Source organism: Montipora capricornis, chromosome 6 (genome assembly GCF_036669925.1).
Source record: "Montipora capricornis isolate CH-2021 chromosome 6, ASM3666992v2, whole genome shotgun sequence".
NCBI classification, from domain to species: domain Eukaryota; kingdom Metazoa; phylum Cnidaria; class Anthozoa; order Scleractinia; family Acroporidae; genus Montipora; species Montipora capricornis.
The window spans coordinates 55,552,874-55,572,873 of NC_090888.1; the positions used below are offsets into that span (position 1 = coordinate 55,552,874).

The 20,000-nt window shown below is 40.4% G+C and overlaps 3 protein-coding genes, 1 non-coding gene and 1 pseudogene across 4 annotated transcripts in view; 4 read left to right on the forward strand and 1 right to left on the reverse strand.

The window, feature by feature from the left end:
• Positions 1-13, forward strand: part of LOC138054744 (U5 spliceosomal RNA) — a 121-nt gene extending 108 nt beyond the window's left edge. The window contains exon 1 of the small nuclear RNA XR_011133395.1: positions 1-13. This exon is cut by the window's left edge and continues 108 nt beyond it. This is a non-coding gene — a small nuclear RNA (U5 spliceosomal RNA).
• The window catches only part of LOC138052532 (coiled-coil domain-containing protein 174-like), a 20,680-nt gene extending 14,434 nt beyond the window's left edge, over positions 1-6,246 (forward strand). The window contains exons 8-11 of the mRNA XM_068899073.1: positions 193-317; positions 1,238-1,332; positions 2,865-3,225; positions 5,480-6,246. Of these exons, the coding sequence (XP_068755174.1) occupies positions 193-317; positions 1,238-1,332; positions 2,865-3,225; positions 5,480-6,180 (1,282 nt within the window). The 3' untranslated portion in view covers positions 6,181-6,246. The remainder of the gene's footprint in view (positions 1-192; positions 318-1,237; positions 1,333-2,864; positions 3,226-5,479) is intronic.
• The window catches only part of LOC138052536 (2Fe-2S ferredoxin-like), a 103,447-nt gene that overhangs the window by 68,306 nt on the left and 15,141 nt on the right, over positions 1-20,000 (forward strand). The window lies entirely within an intron of this gene.
• Positions 6,835-9,849, reverse strand: LOC138052534 (uncharacterized; annotated as a pseudogene).
• Positions 13,381-16,824, forward strand: LOC138052535 (uncharacterized). The gene is made up of 2 exons (XM_068899076.1): positions 13,381-13,731; positions 16,022-16,824. Exons 1-2 carry the CDS (start codon positions 13,460-13,462, stop codon positions 16,338-16,340), a joined length of 591 nt encoding a protein of 196 aa, XP_068755177.1. The 5' UTR covers positions 13,381-13,459; the 3' UTR covers positions 16,341-16,824.

Genomic DNA, 20,000 nt, shown 5'->3' on the forward strand with positions numbered 1-20,000 from the left:
TTGTGGCGGGGCCCTTAACATAAGTGCATTCGAAGAGACTAATTTCACATCGTATGCGGGGTTAAAAAAGGGATTCATGACTCGCCATATTTTGAGTGACAGTGTAAGTGTGGAAAAGGCACAGTTGCCGTTATCTCTGGCAGTTAAAGCTACGCCAATGAAATGACTGCTGTATCTTCTCTCTTCTTTCAGTCCACCAACTCTTTTGTCTGAAGACATGAGGAGAGAGATGACGAGAAAACAATGGGAGAAAGAACAAGAAGAAGCAATGAATAAACCGGTCGGACCTGTGCATTATCAAGACATTCGTTTTGATGGTCAGTGCCGCGATCTTCGTTTATGTTGGCGGTTTCTTACTCTACAATGTCACAAGTAAACGACAAAATAAAGAGAGAATGTGGGAATTTTTCTCGTGTAGTAAATGTTGGAAATGCGAGTCCTAAAATAAATCGGAGATGATGTTTCACTCAGAAAGTGCCAAAATTACACGTTTATACGACTGGATACAAGCGTGTGAGTGGTGATTGTTTGTGTGCGTTTTATTGTCCACAATTGTGTATAACAGCCAGAAGTCAGGCTACTTAGCCAAGTGCTGGAGCCTCACTCAAGAGACTCAAGAGACTCAAGAGTCCGTTACGTACAAAGCTTTACCTTTATGTACTTATTGACTGAGTGGGAGGGCCGGGCGGGAAAATATTTGGCCCGAGGTCGTGGCATACGTACGCCATGACCGAGGGCCAAATATTTTCCTGTCCGGCCCGACCTAAACTAAGTCAATAAGCATTTTATCATATGAGCTCTTTACACTATTTAAGAGCACTCAGAAGATGAAGTTAGGACAAAGTAAAAAACAAAAATATGCACAGAAAATTTATCTAATATGTTGTTTGCATCTGCTTTTCTGGCTGTAAATTACTTGGATGTTTAAAAGCGACGAAATCCCCGAAAATTGCATCGCACGGAGCAGTACGTGTTCCTAGTAGGGCCGTACGACTTTTTCCGGCCCTGCTCGCGCGAATGCGTGCGGCCTTCATACGGGCAATTCCTAATAGTTTTGCTATGAAAGCGCGCGCGGGGCCGTACGGGCCATATGATAATAAAGTTTATCACCTTGAAGCCTTATGTAAGAGGATAAACTGAAACAGACGACGGAAAAGGCTATAATTTTTTGGTCTCTTAATGAATCATGCAAAATCGAACTCCTTACGATTTCCTTCTTTTTCCTTCCTTCTCGCAGAAATTCGTAATCATGGTGTTGGGTATTACCAGTTTTCAACTGATGAGGGAGAAAGACAAGAACAAATGAAGGCGTTGGATAAACTGAGAGAGCAGGTACAACGAAAAGTCGCTAACAGAAAATCGTTGTCGGCGTCCGTGCCAAGAGCGATGAAAATCGCTTGGAATGCAATTGCGTAATTTATTCACGGTTTTCACTCATGTGAGAAAAAGGGCGTTATTTTGGTCGAAACAAAGGAAACGTATGATAAAAATAGAGAACAACTCTTCACGGATTGGTTTGTAATACAACATGGCGGCAATCGCAATTTCGCTGTTTAGGAGCCTTTTACTTTACAAAATGCTCCTCTTTTGGGGCGGAAGGGTTTTTCCTCCCTTTTCCTTCAGACAACGCCCAGGAAACAATCTTAACGACCTTTGCTGTGTTTTTGTAATCATGGAGAGCACTAAACACGATTAAGATAAATCGCCATAGTAACCCCAGGGTTGAGAAAAAAAAAAACAAAAACTCCAGGGACACTTTTCATCTCGCCAAAATTTTCCGAAATTTCGGTCGGAGATCAAAGACAACGATATTTCTCAGTTTTGTGGGATAGATAGATCACTTTATTAACGTGTCGGTGTAGTGTAGGAGAGGGGACAAGTCCCCTCGTCTAATTTTGGACACCTAAACAATACAGTCGAGTTTCCTAACTCTAAAATGACTATTTCACTCGCCATTGACGCAGCACCACGCGGTTTCTGTAGAAAGTCACCCCTTCATTCGGATTCTTTGGGACACCCTTTGAGGGTGATCTACTTTGACTAGTTTTGCGGGCTGGAACGAAATGTCTCTTTTCATTGACCGAATGCCAAAATGACCGCCAATAATTTATTCTTTTGTTTTTGTGTTAGTTGGCCTTACTGGCCTCGTTAGCACGTGCAAAATTGAAGGAAACTTGGCTGTAAGACGATGCTAGTCAAGCTAATTTGTACAAAGACAAGAGAATAATTTACTTGCGGCCATTTTTGCATTCGGTCTATTGGACCAACTTGTTTTTTCCAGAGGCTCGTACACCTTATTCCAAAATGGCCGCTATTCAGATATTCTTTTGTTTTTATTAAAATTAGACCTTGATGCCTCGTTCAAGGCAAAATATTCTTTTGAATTTTCAGCTCAAGAACGAGGCATCTAGGGCTAATTTGAATAAGAACAAAAGAATATTTAAAATGACGGCCATTTTGGAATAAGGTCTATGCTCACAGCAAGCTAACGTGAATCTCCCGGATTTGCGCGAAATTCATGAGTTTGCGCAGTGGCTGAGGCCGAGTCTGTGCAACCGGTGATCCGGTGAGGTACCGCTCCATTGGCTTCTGAAATTTCGAATTTCAAATACTTGTTGAATGGAAAGAAAAGCCTTAAATAACAATGACCAAAACCAGGTTTTCTGAGCCCGCGAAACTGAGCACCCCAACAAACCATTGTTTTAACGAAAACCGCTGGTTAGCAACCTGGTTCTGGTCTTTGCTGTCTGAGGTCTTCCAAATGTAAAACGCTTCAGATATGTCGCAGCTCTGTTTGTTTCGTGATTATTTTATATTTGGTTTCATGATGAAAATGAATTAATTTGAGTCCTCTGTATTCTTAGACCTTGGAGCAGCGCGTCCGCGCTCAGAAACTCAAGGACAAAAGGAAAGCAGCTCTAGACGCACGACTCGCGAAAGTAAGAGAAAGAAAACTGAAAAAGCTCAAAACGTCGAATGATGATTTGGGTGAGGAAACAAGCGATAAGAACGTTGATACAAACGAAGCAGCTGGAGAAACGGCTACGGAAGGTCACACTAGTGTTGAGAACGAGGGAATTAGAGTTTCCGAAAAAGGTGATGGAAAAACAAAATCAGAAACAGACATCGGGGAAAGGTTGTTGTTAAAGGAAGAGAAGAAGGTAGATCCCTTTTGGAAGACTGACGGAAAACAAGGCTTGCCAGAGTGGGCACAGCATAAGATAAGTAAGTGTCTATTAAATGTATAATTTAACATAGGGTCCACAGGGGTTGTCTCATCGAAGGTGATGAATTGTGTCCGCGAGTGTCTGTCATGTTTAATTAAAGTGGCGCCGCGCACTAAGTTACTTTGGCCTTGCATTAAATACACGATAAGAGAGTAAACAAGATTCCTTTCTCTATGAATAAATGATTGTATATGACGAATGAGAGAAATGATCCACACACTTATCTGGTAGCTTCAACGGGATTCGAACCCACGACCTCTGCGATGCTGGTGCAGTGCTCTTCTCGATGAATGAAATTGAGTCCTCAGTTTTTGGGAATACATGAGCCTAACAAATTGACCTTCTCCCAACTGAGTAGCTTCATAGCTCAGTTGGTATAGAGAATTGCACCGGCATCGCACCGGTCATAGGTTTGAATCCCGTTGGAACCACCTAAATTTTTCAGGTGTCTGTAAGAGACACTTGCTTAAATTTTCCAGGTAAGTGCATGGATCACTTTACACTTTCGAAGCCAAATGCGGTTGCGGACTTCAATCCTTGACAAAAGAAATTAAGTTCTGCCCTTTTCAAATTAGAAAAATGGCGAATAGCGTCTGCCGCGTTGTTTCATCGCGGAACTTAAGCATCCGGATGACGGCAACTGGAAGGAAAACGTAAAAAATCTGCATATTTAATGAGCAAAGACAACAGATTGGCTCGCTCCGCAAGTGCCTTTTACATTGTCTCTTATGGAGACCTGAAAAATTCAGTTGTCGATGCCGATGCAATGCTCTATCAATAGACCTTATTCGTATTCTCAGTATTGGACTGGAACTAGCTTGCAATGGAGGCTAATGCGGGGGAATAAATTAAAAAGCATTTGCATTTGAAAAGATTCCCTGCATTAGCCTCCATTGCAAGCTAGTTCCAGTCCAACACTGAGAATACGAATATGGTCTATTGAGCTATGAAGCCACTCAGTTGGGAGCAGGTCAAGGGTCATGTGCTCTCGTGAAAGGACTGAGAGCATTGCACCGGCATCGCAGAGGTCACGAGTTCGAATCAGGGTTCGTACGCGTCTTGAAAACCCTTGAATTTTTTAGAGTACATTTTCAAGGCCTTGAAAATCCTTGAAAATCTCTGCTCTTCATTCCTGGTCCTTGAAAGTCCATTAATTTTTTCTGACCCGCCTTTTTAATCTTTGAAAACTTCGGTAAAAATAATCAGCCACTCAATTATTGTCATACAAACGCGATAGGCTGTGGGGTCGAGAATGGTTACCAGTGCCTTTGCATTATTTTCACGCGACATGTACGTTATGGAAAATGAGCTAGAATTGTACTGTCGGACTATTTCCATGGGTAAATTCTTCGACGTAAACAAAGAAGATGTCCTTGAAATTTCAAAATGTGGCCCTTGAAAGTTCTTGAAAAGTCCTTGAATTTTTGGTCTGAAAAAGTGCACGAACCCTGTCGAATCTCGTTGAGGCCACCTAAAATTTTCAGGTGTCTATTAGAGACAATTGCCTTGCAATTGTCCAGGTTAGTGTGTGGATCACTTCTCTTTTTCGTCTATAACCCGCGCTTCAAACACTCACCTTTATTATATTTGTCTTGGTTGCATTCTTTATCTCGGTTTTCTGGAGTAATGAGACCTTTGAATTGACAGATTCAGCATAGCATTGCTCTTTCGGAAAACAGCGAAAGTCGGCCGACTGCAATTTTCGTGTTTCTGAAAGTTGAAGAAATTTATTTGATATCAACTCATTCCTTGCCTTTTAGCTCCAGATATCGAGCAACTTCTTAACCCTTCATTTCCACTATGAAAAAGCTCATTCTCCTAACTAGTACCATGGATTTCTTTGTTGGGTAGTCATGAAAATTTGGTGTTATATAAATATCACACCTGAAGCTGATAATATTCTTCATTTAACAATATCTGTCCGACTGACATTTCATTGAAGTTGTGAGAGGAATTTAAGTATAGATTTTTCTTGGGAGTCAAAAAAGCCACCGCGTCAAGCCACCGGAGTCAAACTGAGCCACCGCGCACCGGTGTGGTAGACACAGAATGATCTGTTGAGTTTTGGCGATGGAAATACTGCAGGGAGTTTGGAAACAACACCTAAGGCCGCGCGCGGTTGTGGGATATGGCGTTAAAATTTTTCTCCCCAGTCCTCCGAATTACGTCACCAGATCACCTGGTAGTAGCATCCTATCATTTCACGTAAACGCGATGCTAGATCTTTCGAATTTGTGTGATTTCTTTCGCAGAACAACCCGACAGACCTCCATCATCACGCTTTGATCCGCGTCAAGAAAGAGATCAACTGTTCGCTCCTCCAGCCTTCTACTACGAAAACAATACAGGAGAAAGTAAAAGCAAAAATACAAGAAAGGAAGCACCTAAACTGTTCAGACACGAGAAAAACATCAACGATAAGAGACAAGAACCACATAGTGAAAACCACGAAACACCTTCCCAAGGACAGCAACTTCAGCCACAGGCGCAACAAAGTCGTGTACAGGAACAACTACCACCCCACCCCCCAGAGTATCCACATTTACTCCCTCCTCCTCAGGAGTATGTTCAAACTGCCTGGACTGGGTATCATTGGCAACCGCCTCCCAGGATGCCGCCACCACCACATTTACCCCAGCAACTGTCTTGGCAACCTAATTTTTCTTTTAATGTTCCACCGCCTTCTCCGTCGCAATGGCGTCCTAATATGCCTGCATGGCGACCACTCCAGGGCTCTCAACCGATGACGGTGGCCCCGATTTCTGGTCCCCATTCCTTATCGACTGCAAATTTACCGAATTATATCACCTCCCCCAAAGGCCCCGCATCAGAATGTGCGCCAATATATTCGTCTGGAAATAAAGACACTGCAAGTGATTGCGTTGGGACTACAGAGAGAACAGCACCGTCCACCCAACAGGTGGCTGATTTTGTTGCTCAGTTTCGTTCTTGATTCACTGTTTTGTTTCCAGGTGATTCCTGAATTTGGTGGAAGGAATGTAATAAAGCTGCAAAGGGGCAGGATTTTCTTGTTGTACTAACAACTGGATAGTTTTTTTTCTTACGGACGAGATATCTGCATTTTCCGCCTTGAGGATTTGAACGTCAACGAGAAGTAAAAGAAGTGAAATAATGCGCCTTTGATAAACTTGTTGGTGTCCTTTCCTAAGCCGCTCGTGCCGAAGTCACGCATGCGTGATTCCGACCCGAGCGGCTGTGATTGCGGGACTCTGTTGTTGAAATTTCAATGAGCTGTTTAGTCTTTTTTGCAACTGTCAGTCATCGCACCCTGTTTTGTGATTTGGCAAATTTCCTTTTTTTCCCAATCTGTCCTTTTACGTAGTCAATTCGAAACGGCGGGGAAATTTTTTTGACGGAAATTTGAATTATAGATTCTACAGTCTTTATCACGAAAGGCTCAGGAACAATTCGCGAGATAGGTTAGTCAAGGCGTGGTCCTCAAAAAAAGAAATACGGGAAGAACACACGCTGCCAGGGAAAAGAATCCCGCTGCGATTAGGGTAGTGGGACCAGTCATAGTTTTTCGCCACTTGCAGGTCTCCAGTCACGTGATCGACAGTTTTTTTTTTTTTGAACGAAAAAAAAAGTTTGCATAAGAATGGCTTTCTATTCACAATGAATTATTTCGGGTGCAGACATGGCCACTGAGTTTTCTTATGGAGGTCGAGAATATGGTATCTTGAAACGTTAAACAGATGCTTTAAAGTCAGTCGTACACGCTATCCAGAAACATATCTTCATAGGCCTGCAAAAGCCTAACGGATCTGTTAATATGTCTATATTCGATTGGATTTTGTCTCCCTTTCTTACAAGCTAAATAGGCTTCTATTTTCTTCACGGCTTCCTCATCTAGGTGACATATGCAAAAAAACCGAAGGAACTCCAAGTCTTCTTCTTTGAGGTTGTATTTCTCCTACCGCACATTTCACCAAACGGAGGAAAATTCATGGCAATGGCTGCGATGAGCTGAGAAGCCTCGCCGTAGTGAGCGAGAAGGCAGAAGTAAGCAGAGTAGGCTTGAGCTCCAGCTTGAGGCTCGTAATTTTGTAGATCTGGATCGGAAATACCAATGGCCTTGGCCATGTTGAGTAACTTTTCCATAGCCATCTCTTGTCCTTTGAGGAAGAACTTATAATAGTCTCGGATAGCTTCTGTGTCGGCATATCTGCAGAGTGGAATGTTTAATAACTCAAACGGCAATTTTACAATGACTGCAAAAATTCTCGTGCGCTCATTGGCTAATTTTTTTTTCGCCAATAAACGGACAGACACATAAATTTATAATTTATGCGATAATGACGCGATATTGCTCGCGTCAGATTGAAGTTTCTCGCATTTTTGTCTCGCTTTCTTCTCGTGTTTTGACTTAATTTTGACCCCTCTGCCTTTTAAACAAATTTTGTCAAAGTAGTCTGCGGATCCACTCGGCTATCGCCTCGTCGATCCACAGCTACTTTAATTTGACAATGTTATGACGCAATTCATGATCAGTAACAGGACAGACGCATGAAAAACTGACATCAATTTGTTAATTGACAGTAGTCGATTCTATTAAGTTGTTTACCGGAAGTAGTCGTCGATAACAACTTGCCTCGTCTGCGGAGGCCCGTAATAGCTTTTCTCTTTTAGAGACGATTAGTTTAAATACCTAGGAGAGAATGCTATCCTGTCATGCGAAATGTTCACTTTTAGTTTCCGTTCGTGACCCAAAAACGTTTCTTGATGTCTTATGGAACGTGGGCGTGCAAGTTCGCAGATATTTCTAGACAGCTCATGACTTCAAGGTCGTATATTTTTGTTTTCAATTGGAGACATTTTCAAGGGTATTACAGATTGATCTAAAAGAGCTTAAGGTCGGTTTACTTTACACCGATAATCCGTCTCGATAGTTCTCATCGTACCAGGCCAATAAATAACAACGAAAACAAGCAAAGGCTTGGATCGAGACAACCGCTGTTCTCTCTTCACAAAGGTCGACGGCCTAGCGAGTATACTAGCACTCGATATGAAGACCGGCCTTGATATCTATGACGGTCACATCAACGAAATTTGTTTTCTGTGACATAAACGCCGCTGATTGGTCCCGAAGAAGGAAGACAAAATTCGTCGACGTGTGTTTTAGAAGTTAGCTCTTGGACATCTTACGTTCCATTGCAGAGAATAGGAAAGATGAGCCAAAGGACTATCAACCGTTTTGTGTTGTTGTTGTTGTTAGCGTTTATTAAGTCGTAGATTGTAAGATTTACAATCTTAAAGACGCGCGCCGTCGTCATCCAAGAAAAAGTACCACATTGTAAGAGGCACAGACAATATATAATGCAGCATCTTTTAGTCAGTTAACCCCAAAATTTCCGCCAACGTCGCCGTTTTGTGTTCTCTCTGATACACAGTGTAGACACTAACCTGCGAACGAGGACGTATTTCCGGCGATCGTTTCTTTCTCCCGAAAAATGGCGTCTGCGAACGATTTTTGTGACGTAAAATTATTAGCCAATCAGAGCTCCAGAACCAACACCCATAGAAAGGGTTTGATGGAAAGGCGTCACAGAAATCGTTTTGCAGCTCGAGTTCGCAGACGCTATTTTTCGGGGGAGAGAAACTAGCGCCGGAATTCGTCTGCGTTCCCAGGCTATGTAGACAGTTGACATCCTTAACTTTCCTTTCCCCTCCAGCCCTCCCTAGGGGTTCCCAATTCAGTTGACGAGTAAAATCGTCTGGCTTCAGGCAGAGTATAATCTTCAAGTGTCACTCCTTGGATTGACAAACACACAGTATGATTAGTACGTTACCTGGTCACTAGGTGTTCCATGGATTTGATGTTGACTTTTGTGATGTAATACTAAACTCATGAAGAAACTTTTCCACCGCCTTGAGGGGAAGTTTACCGTCTTTTGCATCTAAGACCAATGGGTGAATTGTCAGTTTTTTCCCTCTCTCCAAAAACAATGGTTCCTTTCGCAAAGACTCCAGGATTTCTTTAGCGGACAGCATGGTTTCCGGCAAAATCCTTCAGGGGAAGTATGATAACACGTTACTTTTAGAACGTGGCAACTGCAAGGCCACGAGTAGTTGCGTGACACTTTCGTTAAAGAAGATGAGCACGGCTGGTTTAGTCGGTCATTGTGCAGATTTGGGGTTAATACTTTTAAATTTGGTTTCAAATCTGCTCCATACGTGACCTGGGTTTTGCTCTAAATTATCAAAAGGTAAACATTGTTTATTAAGGACCGTTTGACATCAGAAACACGTTTGGTAAAAGTGTAGATCAATGCATCCACACCAGGGATGATAAGAACAAACAGTTTTACCAGAACGTAGGCCTTTGCCCGACATAAGACAAGCGCCGGATTTCGTAACTTCGCCTTAATTGGCCACTGACGTATTCAAAATTAAGACCTTGTGGTGTAACAGTCATCAGTAAAGATTTCAACTAGAAACATAAGGCTTGCAAGAGTATGCACAAAAGGTAAACTTACCTTCAAAGCTTGTTTATTTTACGAGCACCTCATACATGTGAGCGACATTTTACTGTCTCCGGAGGTTTGGCTGTGTTATCCTTATTTCAGTTTAACAGCCCGTGAGGGAGTCGAGCTTTGAAACTAGCACAACCAACTGTTCTCGGTTATCGCGTTTGTTTTATCAGGGTTACCTTTAATATCGTCACCTGAGCCTCGTATTTAACGTCTGCTCATGATCCGACATGTGCAAGAGCTCTAGGTTACCTTCATTTCGTCAAATTCCGTGTAATACTCGGACGGCGACGCGATGATCGTATTTTCAATTTCGGGGAAAGGAGGTTAAGAGTGAGCACAAGAGGCTCGACCAAATAAAAGCATCGGGATCAACCCACAGAAAACTTTTAAATGCAACCTCGTCCCCAGGGTCTCTCTTCCTTCAAAGGAAGGGAAGAAGAGAGACCCCTGGGGCCGAGGTTGTTTTAAATGTAGAGAACCAGCGGCTCATCAGGAGGAGCCTTTATCTAATTTATTTTTAGGAACAGGTTTTTCCCGCAAAAAGTATCAAATTTCCCTTGACGCTGAAATAGCTCTGTTTTGATTGGCCTGCTGAATGTCCCAAGGGAGGCGTTCTATAAATAAATCAACTCGGGGTTGACTCCTTGTAGGCCAAGCATGGGAGATAGAGGCGCCCCTGTATATATGAGCTCCTGAAGGGTAAAGGTAACGGTACACCTTATTTAACGTTGGCAATTCCTTTACTCTCTTAAGCGAGGGTATTCTCCCAGGAAGCCAACGGTGCGCTCATTACACTTTTTTGCACTGGTGTTACACCTGAACTGCACTGCTCTTAGCCAATCAGAATTGAGTAATTTTTCATGTATATTATTAGGATTTGAACAAATATGCACGAGCAGTACATTTTTTCGAAGGCGCACAAAAGTGCACGAGCCCGTAGGGCGAGTGCAATTTTATTTGTAGTCTGAAAAAATTTACAAGTGCTTATTTATTCCAAATTGCATGTGAAAAATAAACAATTGCGCCATCCAGGGCTCGCATTTGATTGGCTACCAATGCAAAAATTTCGAATTCACCCGTTTACTAATACACCGATTTCGATATATTAAAATTCAGTCCTGAACAAAAGGCATCATCTCAAGGCTCTGGGGAATAAATATAAGGTTTGTATGAGTTTATTCCCCAGAGCCTCGAAATGATGCCTTTTGTTTAGGAATGAACTTCAACTCTTTCACTGCTGACTTTTACCTTCTGTATACCCCATAACTGCTGCATTTTTTCGGAACATAAGACAACAGAGAAACCACTCTCAAAGACTGAACTGTATCTTTCGTTCTATTGACGCTATTACGATAATATTTACAGGTAATATATCGAAAGTAGGCTATTCTCTACTCACTCTGTTTGGGATTAATGGCCGTGCTCTAAGCCAATCAACGCGCTCAAATTTTTGCCTATATATTAGAAAAAAGTTTGTATTTATGCACCTCCGGAGGTTAATGAAAAGTAGCAAAAACATTTCTCAATACACTACAGATGCAAACGACTTCGCTGTTTATTAATTGTGAAATATTTCTATCCTTAATGTCTCAATTATTGGGTAAAAATGAGCAACAGCTGCCTAAGTCGACTGTTGGCCCACTGAATTCTTCATCTGAAAAAGCGTAATCGATGTCGAATGTCAAATGATCAAAATCGTGGGTTATCCCGGCACTGATTCAGCAAATGAAAGTCATTATCGCAGTTAGACCCTAAAAAAAATCCGGGCTTGCCTGACCTCCAGACACGATAAATTAAACGGAAAAAGCTGAGAATGCGACCATTGTTTACAAGTATACCATATATATAATAAATCCCTATTTAATCCTCTCTTTTCATGAAGTTACACGCACTAATAAAGCTTATTGAACAGTGTTGATTAACGAAGTGCTTAATGTACTACCCTCCCGTATTGTATTTACTGAAATGCGAAGCATCAAGGTCAATGTCTCAAGAGATCAGAATATCTGGATCACTGTCGTGGAGACAGCTGAAAGCGTTTGACTTGCTTCATCTAGACTATTTTTATTCTTGCGGTCCTTATATTCAACTCCTTATTAACGTAGACAAGGATTGTTTCCAAAGACTTTCTGGGTTCACCTGAGCGCGTTTTCGGCGAAAGCAAGCCGGATGCAATCAGAAGAACTGGATATTTCTTGAAAATTGACGATGTTTCAATGGTTTGTCGATCGGAGATAGCTTAAAGAAATGATAAAATAGAGGATTGAAGTCGTTACATAAAACTTCAATACGGTAGTTCATAAAAGATCGTCTTGAGTTAATAGTTTAATCAAACGTTTCGTCCCGGCTGTTACATGTAACTTCTGTTGCATGACGAAACCTCTTTTCGCAGCTACTTTCACCAGAGTCAACGGCGGCCTTATTATGTTTTAACCCCACTCCTTCCCTCCTTCCGTATCAATGTTGATAGTGTGAACAGTTTCCTTTCATGGATTTAGTTCGTTGTAAAAACTTGCTAGGAGGCTTCATTTGCCCCTTCATTAGGTTCAAGTTATGATTACCCTGAGGCTCCCGGGTTAGCGGCGACTGCGTCATTTCCTATGTTTACTGCAATGCTAGCAGTGACGTTACTATGACTATGTTGCACAAAATGTGTCAGCTCTTTGAAAGGTGAAAAACACGAAAATTTGAGATAAGAGCAAGTTAAGGATTCGTGAGTTAATGTTTCGCCGGAGCGTTAAATCTTCGTCCGACCGTAGTACAGGTAATTTAACAGGGACTTTAAGATCTACGACGGCGACGGTCGACGAAAACGTCACCTCAAAATATAACTTTGCTGTATCATAAGTCTTTCGCGATTATTCAGACTCGTTTACGTCCTACAATATGGGCGAAGTATCCTAAAAATAAATTGGTACGAGCGGTTTCAGAGTTAAAATAGATAATGAAGGATTCAGTTGCATGTTTACGTTGTCGTCAAGACTTAAAATTTGGTGATTTCACGTCGTCATTATTCAGAGGACCGCTAAATCACGCGATTATTTATGCTCTTTCGACCAATGATATTACTGTATTGTGGCAATGTCTTAGTCGTAGCGGTAGCCGTTGCCGTTTCTTAAAATTCCCTAACATCCCTTCGCTCTGACGCAGGGCTGACGCTTGATACGTTAGCTCGCAGGGTCAGCTAACAAATCATTCTTACGGAGAACCTTTGACAGTTCGTTTGATAAAACTAAATTTTCGTCTTAAGTGCAGCCAAGCTTTAAAAGGCTATCGCGTTATCTATCTCCGATCTGAACAAGAAAACAATGGAATATCAATTTGTACAGCATTGTGAGGTTTTAAGTTTCGAATATTTTATATAGAATATTCAGCAAGCGGAGAGCTTCTTTTTTTTCTCAAATGTGAAACCTCTACAACTAATCTAGACCCCCAATCTAACAGTACGTGTTATTTACCTAGTTTTTCGTGTTACCGTTTTGAAATTTGATATAAATTGATGTTTCCTGTCTGACTTTCGTAGGCATGATGTCGTGATCACGTTTTAGCTGACCTCGAAGTTCGACACCCAATCAGAAAGTGCGACGAGGAGAGACAGATTATAGTGATATTTACGTGGGTAATAAAACAAAAGAAAACAAAGGCGAGGTCCCCCGACCGTATAAATTCTTTAACGCGCGGCGAAATTACTCATTCAGACTCCGTTGCTCGTTGTAAGTACATAGAGATCCTTTCATCATGGGAAATAAAATGGTCTCGAGCGATGCTAAACCTGCGGAAGAAAAAAGCACCGATTCATACGCATCATCCTCGTCTTCTTCTGAGTCATTGGATGTACCATTCAACGCGGACAATATAATTATTGATTTGGATGCTCCCGAATACAATGAGTACCTCAAACACAAACGGAGTTTTAGCAGAAGCGAAGGAAACCTCAACGAGTTTTCTTATCTCAAATGGATGAAAACGAACAATGTAGGGGGTTCCCAGACAAATTTATTAAGCGAGAGGTGAGTTTGACACTCGACCTTTTTATCACTAGTTATTATGAGATTGAAAAAACCAGTTCGCGTGTAGGCAGGCGCAAGGTGATATTATAGCCAGATTGAAGGTGATGATTTTACCATACGGTTGGGATTTGCACGTCAGTTGTTGATTCAGCACAGTCACTTATTGTTGATTTTTGATTAAGTTATATAACTTAATAAGTATCAAGGTAAAGAATTGAAAGTATAACATGGAATACGATTTAAGGGCAGGCTTTATTCACGCGTTTAGAAAGTATCAAAATCAAAATCTCACGCTCTATGGATAATTTAGTGACTTAGAAAAGTTTGAAAACATTTGAAATCAACGTTGAGAAATCGCACGTGCTTCTGCATTTTTGATAGTCTGACAAACGTTTGATTGACTTTAAATAATATTTGATTTTGATGAAAATGTAGCATGCACGCTGTGAGGCGGATTATGTGTAGATGGAATCCTAACCACCACTTTATTATCTGCCAATTAATAGTCGCCGACAAGTATTTGGCATCCAGATATTGCGCTTCGAATATAAAAGCATTATTTCCCTTACGCATATCTTAAGCGGTCTGTAACCAGGTTGAGAGAAAAACAAATCATTTAACTTCCTCAACGGTTCAGTTAAATTACAATACAATACTGCGTAAATATTCTAGTGTCAGAAAGGCTTTGTGCGAAAAAAAAAGACAAAACAAAAACTTTGGAGGGGTGGAAATACACACAGCGTAGTGCTTAGTTCATGTTTTCTGTGTTTTTTCGGTTTTTCTTTTATTTTGAAGAACCCCGTGCGTTTGACCTCATTGTTTTTGTCATAATTTACCATAAGACTTCATTTACGCGGTCGTGAAAGATCTAGAAGCCAATATTATTCAGAAAGCCGAAGGAAACTTCCAATTCAATACGAGCAGTATCCGCTTAAGAGGATCGTCCACTTTGCAAATGTCATCATCCAACACTTAAACAGAACGAGATGTATCTCGTGAAGTTCGTGCGAAGTTGTTCGACATCCATTCAGTTGAAAATCGTTGTTTTCTTCTCACATTGCGTGAGCAATATTAGTTAGAACACTTAAACCTGGCTTAAAAACATTATGGTATTTGTATTCAAATTCTGGCTGTTCTCTTAGCTTTGCCGTTTCTCCGGTTTGGAACTTCTCTATGGATCTAAATGAATGGTAAACTTATTTTTTTAGAACTGCGCAAAGTTACAAGAACCTTTGTTCTCTTTGTTATGTTAATAAAGGCACAGCGATTCTGCTTTCAACACAAAGAATTTCGTTAATGCTCTAGAAAACTCCAGAATAGCATTGTACGTACGCAAATCACAAAGAAGCACAGTCAAAAAATACAGAAAGATGGTCAAAGAACGAAGTATCGAGCATTGTTAGACAACGGGATTAATTTTGCAAATATTTTCTTCCTAAATTTGGCTTTATATTGCAATGTTTACAAACTTAGAAAGAGGTGGTGTGTTTTTCCTTCCTGATAAAAGCCGCTCAAATCCAGCGTTATATTGCACTTAAAATACCATATTTTTGTGCCTTTGAGACTCGGTAATAGTGTTGACAGTGACCAATAATTGTTCAGAGTTGCGTTGTTGGGAATCAAAGGGTTATTATGTTCCATTTTTCATCTGAAACCGCTTACGTAATGTAAGGGAATCGGAGCATGTGATTTTAAGTTCTATGAAATAGGAAAGTACCCCTTTTTTTTTTCTTTTATAAGAACGTCTAATTTTGGAGCTGAGGGTGAACGTTCTTATCAATTTTTCAGATGTGAGGCTGAAAACGTTCTTTAAGATGTTCTTAAACTATAATTTACATAAGACTTTGTTTTACCTGATGACTTTGATGGTCTTGAAGTTATTCTGGAACGATTATAAATAAGAACTGCTCATAATTACAAACATATTAACTGAGATGTGTATCATGCACTAAGAAAGCCATTGATATGTTATACAAATTATGCCCCAAATTAAAGTATTTGGCATAATTTACTTTTATTTACCTTTATTTTATTCTTTTATTTAAAATACAAATTAGCAAAATAAAACGTTCTTGATCGACTCTCAGCCAGAGGAATGTTCTTAATACGTTCTTAGAATTTTGGTTAATCTCAGCCTCAACGTTCTTATGAAAAAGATTCTTATAAACAAAGTAGTTTGCTTTAGTTTGTAAAACTGATGTAAAACTCTTTTCAGTGTCTTGCTAGGAGGTAACAGATGTAATCAACATCGAAAGTTCTCAAGTTAATTTTTGCGTTGTTTCATTTCCAGTTATCAAGGAAATAATCATATGAAGGTCACAAGAAGAAGATCAGCTCCTGTGACAGGGAATGAAATCAATGAGACAAAGAAAAGCAGCGAGGAGTACGAAAAGCGCGCAACGGATAGCAAAGAGCGCATCAACAAGATGAAGAAAAAATACAATTTGAAAGATAGAGACTACAATGCTCGGACTTACGTCTGGAACAGTGAAGATGAAAAGAAAGTCCAAAGAGAAAGAGAAGATGGGAAAAATCGCCGTAAAGAAATTCGTGCTAAGTACAACTTGCCAACTCCATCGATAAGAATAACGACAGCGGCGCAAGGATAACTGAACGGGACACCATCTCGAATAAGATTGTTGAGAAATCGGGCAGATTCCAGAAGACGCTTTACAAGGCTTGAATCACTATCGAGGAAAAGTGGCCGAGCTTAGAGATGAGCCGACGAAAACTCGGAATAAATTGTTAAGATCTAGTGATGGACCTGTGGCGGGAGTCGAATGGGATGATTTGTGTGACTCAAAAACAGAGTGTACATATCACTGACAAGTCTAGGAAGGCTAAGGGTTAGAGTTCGATAACAATAAAAACGTTTAAATTTAGACTCAGGGAAACCGCAAATCTGAATAACTTTCAAAAATGTTTTTGACATAATGTGTCTCTAAAGGCAGAATTTGTAAATGTATTTATATTCGCTACGGCAGAGGACCAAAATTAATTTATAAATAGTACAATGTACGTCTCCAAAAATGTTGTGTTGTGAATATTGTTATATTAAAGAAATGAGCTTTCAGCAACCTCATTTGCAACATAGTATCAGTATCTTCAAGCTTATTTTTAGAAATTCGTTTGAATACAAGTCATCGTAAAAAATATAGTTATTTAGTAACCATCCCCCGCATTCCACCTCTCTGTATTATTTGCCTCTTTCTAATTCTCTCTATTCCCCTCTTACCCTCTATGAGGTCAAATTTTGCATTGAGCGATATGCGATACCTCCCTTCCTGACTACAAAAATTTGGAATTAAGGTGTTCAGGTTTTTAACAAACTTTGGTGCAGCGTCGCCTTGAGAGTTGAAACACAGAAGTGGGTTTATCAAGTGGGATGATATGGTCAGTTGACCACGTAAAGACTGAATTCGAAAGATGACCTTTCAAACGTTGGCCCTTCGCTCTGACGAAGGGCTGACGCTGGAAATGTCGACTTTCAAATTTCTCTACCGTGGTCAATTTAACAAATCAACTTGGTTCATAAACTCATTTCTGTGTCTCAAAGAGTTGCATTAGGGTGTTGAAACAGTTGAAATACAGTCGGAGCTTCAAGTAAGCGTAGTCTACCTCTCGATTAATAGGGAGCTTAAGCAACGACAACGGCGACGGCAACGAGAGCGTCACAAATTTGCATATTTAGTAGGCAAAAACAATAGCTTTGCACGCCCTGCACGTGCATTTTTCACTTTTGTCCATTTCTTTGCCGTCGTCAGCAAAACTACAACGTGAAATAGCCAAATTTGAGGTTTTATGGACAACGTCATTACTTGAGGATAAATTTTCATTTTCTGCCCTAAATTGAGCGCCGTTCCTACCAGCGTCATTTTTGAGGAACTACCACACCCCCGTCATATTAAAAAAGTTGAAATAGTAACGAAGCGATTACAATAACGCGAATTTATATTTTGAGATGACGTTCTCGTTGCCGTCGCCGTTGTCGTTGCTTAAGCTCCCTAATGACCAGAGTGGAGGGCATGCACTGGCGCCAGTAGTTTTCTTGAGTAAGATTTTCCATTGATAAGTACTTCATAAAATTTTGAAGCAATTGGATTTCGAGGCGAACGTGCTTTTGACCGTGCCATTCAAGAGCAAACGACTCCAACTAATAAACCGTAAGGTCCCGCTTGCGGGTTACGTAACGTACGCGAGTTAAAAAAAACCGTCGGTCAGTTGAATGAGATCTGACTAATTCTTTGCTCTCATTCCCTATTACAGAGGATAGGGAGTTGAAAAAACAACGATGGATGCGACAGCGATCTTGCCAGCAAAAAAAAAAAACAAACAAAGAAAATGGGTCGCGGTGCACGTGGGGAAAGCAAGTTAGTGCCAGGTTGGTTCTAGTTAGTGCACTTCTTGCCCGCACCACTTCCGCAAAAGAACAACAGGAATTGAGTTAACGCTTAGTTAAAGGAAATCATACCGCAGAATAATTTTTGCTACAAATATGACTCACTTCATAGTATATTTTAATATGGTGGTTCTTTTACTAAGCTATGATGTTCTAATTTAAATAATAAAGTTTTTAACCGGTTATACGCGTCACAACTTTGTTTCCGCCATATTTAGCCACTTCATAAAAAGCTCATTAGTAAGATGTTGCCATGACTTCACTGTTAAACAATGACGGATTTTTTGGAGTGTCACGGTTACTACAGCAATTTACATTCGACGTCTTGTCCACAAATATTTGAACTATGTAATTATGGATGCAAGCGTTCGCTAGCTACCAAAGGAACGTGATATATCTCACGCTCCAAAATGTGCAAGGATGTTATTTAATTTAATACATGATTTGTGGTCATCACTGGGGTAGTGTGGCGGGGTTAAATTGAACACAATGCATTTAAGGATGAGTTTTCTTAGCGTAACTACAATGGTTCCCTGCCTTGGCCTGATGGCGTACCTCAATGGGGTGTACTGTTAAGCTGATGTGAAGTGTTATTGCTGGTATATTTTCTTACTGGTTGGCCAAGAAAGCCTTAAATTGTCATGTAAGAATTTTGCTGACTGGTTTAGCGACTTTTATTGGACTGTTATCCATTAAATGAGCTAAAATTTAAGGAGAGGCCCTCAGCACGTTATACAATAGGGAGTAGTAACAAGCGACCGACCATATAAGGTAAAGGAAACGTCGCATTAACAATAACATTGAGCCGTCTTTTTGTGATCTGATTCCAACTTGTTCACATTTGTGCAATGTGGAAGAAGTTGGTTCTATAACTGTATCGGTAGAAATGGTTTTGCAGTGAAGATAGAGAATGAACACTTCTTTTGTGGGGCACACTGTCGTCAAAAACCAGTTAATAAGTACTTAGATATTGAACAGTTGAGCTGTCATTCAAGCCGTGATCACATACACGGAAACCGCACAGCATACACGGAACACTACGCAGGAAGGCCTTGAATGGGCATAGAAAACTGGCATACAGCTCTATTTTTAAAGTCAGTCAGGAGCCTCTAAGATTATCATCCATTATTGGTGACGGGCTTAAGTGGCATGTTGATCTTAAAATTAGTATATTTTTAATTCACTGTTTCTTATTTTAGGTACAAAGCCAACAATATCAGATTTTTATCAAACGAGATGATAAACGTAAAGTAACCACCACAACAAAGATTTGTGTGCTCCTTGATGTTCAAGCGTTGGTCGGCCTTCGTCAGAGCGAACTCAAGGCATGCAAAATTTAAAACTACTGTACTTGCTTTTGCCTCCATTTATTTCTAACTTCTCAATTACCCAAATCGTTGTGTTTTCTCGACTACACATATCACCCAAAGGAAACCTGAGTTGTTTCCTTTTACTTTGCTAAATTGTGGTCACTGCAACTGAAGGTCCAGTGAAATCAGGCATTTCTCGCTCATTGTAATTCGACTGAACTTCAAGAATACCCCAACAGTTCTCCGTTTCTTATTAAAATGGTTGTGATTTCATTCTCCTTGTACATCGAAAACTGACCAAGAGAGGATGAAAGCGAATTGTGTTCCGGCACAAAAGGCTAGAGATTTAAACGTTTTTAGTAATTTATTTTTATAATTGGAATGGCATGTACGACCGAGCTTATTCATAACGCCGTAACCTCTGTCACTTAGTTAATTAAGGCATTCAGCAGTTTTGTTACACCACAAACTGGCTCTTAAGTGGATCCTTCATTTAAAAATATCATTTTCAACCGTCGAAGTCTCAGTAGATTGAGTTCAAATTAAAACGATTTTCAGTT

What these genes read in the sequence shown, in the direction of transcription:
- LOC138052535 (XM_068899076.1), top strand. Translation starts at nt 13,460, where the DNA reads ATGGGAAATAAAATGGTCTCGAGCGATGCTAAACCTGCGGAAGAAAAA. An exon ending in ACAAATTTATTAAGCGAGAG is followed by an intron (nt 13,732 to 16,021) that starts GTGAGTTTGACA and finishes TTTCATTTCCAG; the next exon opens with TTATCAAGGAAATAATCATA.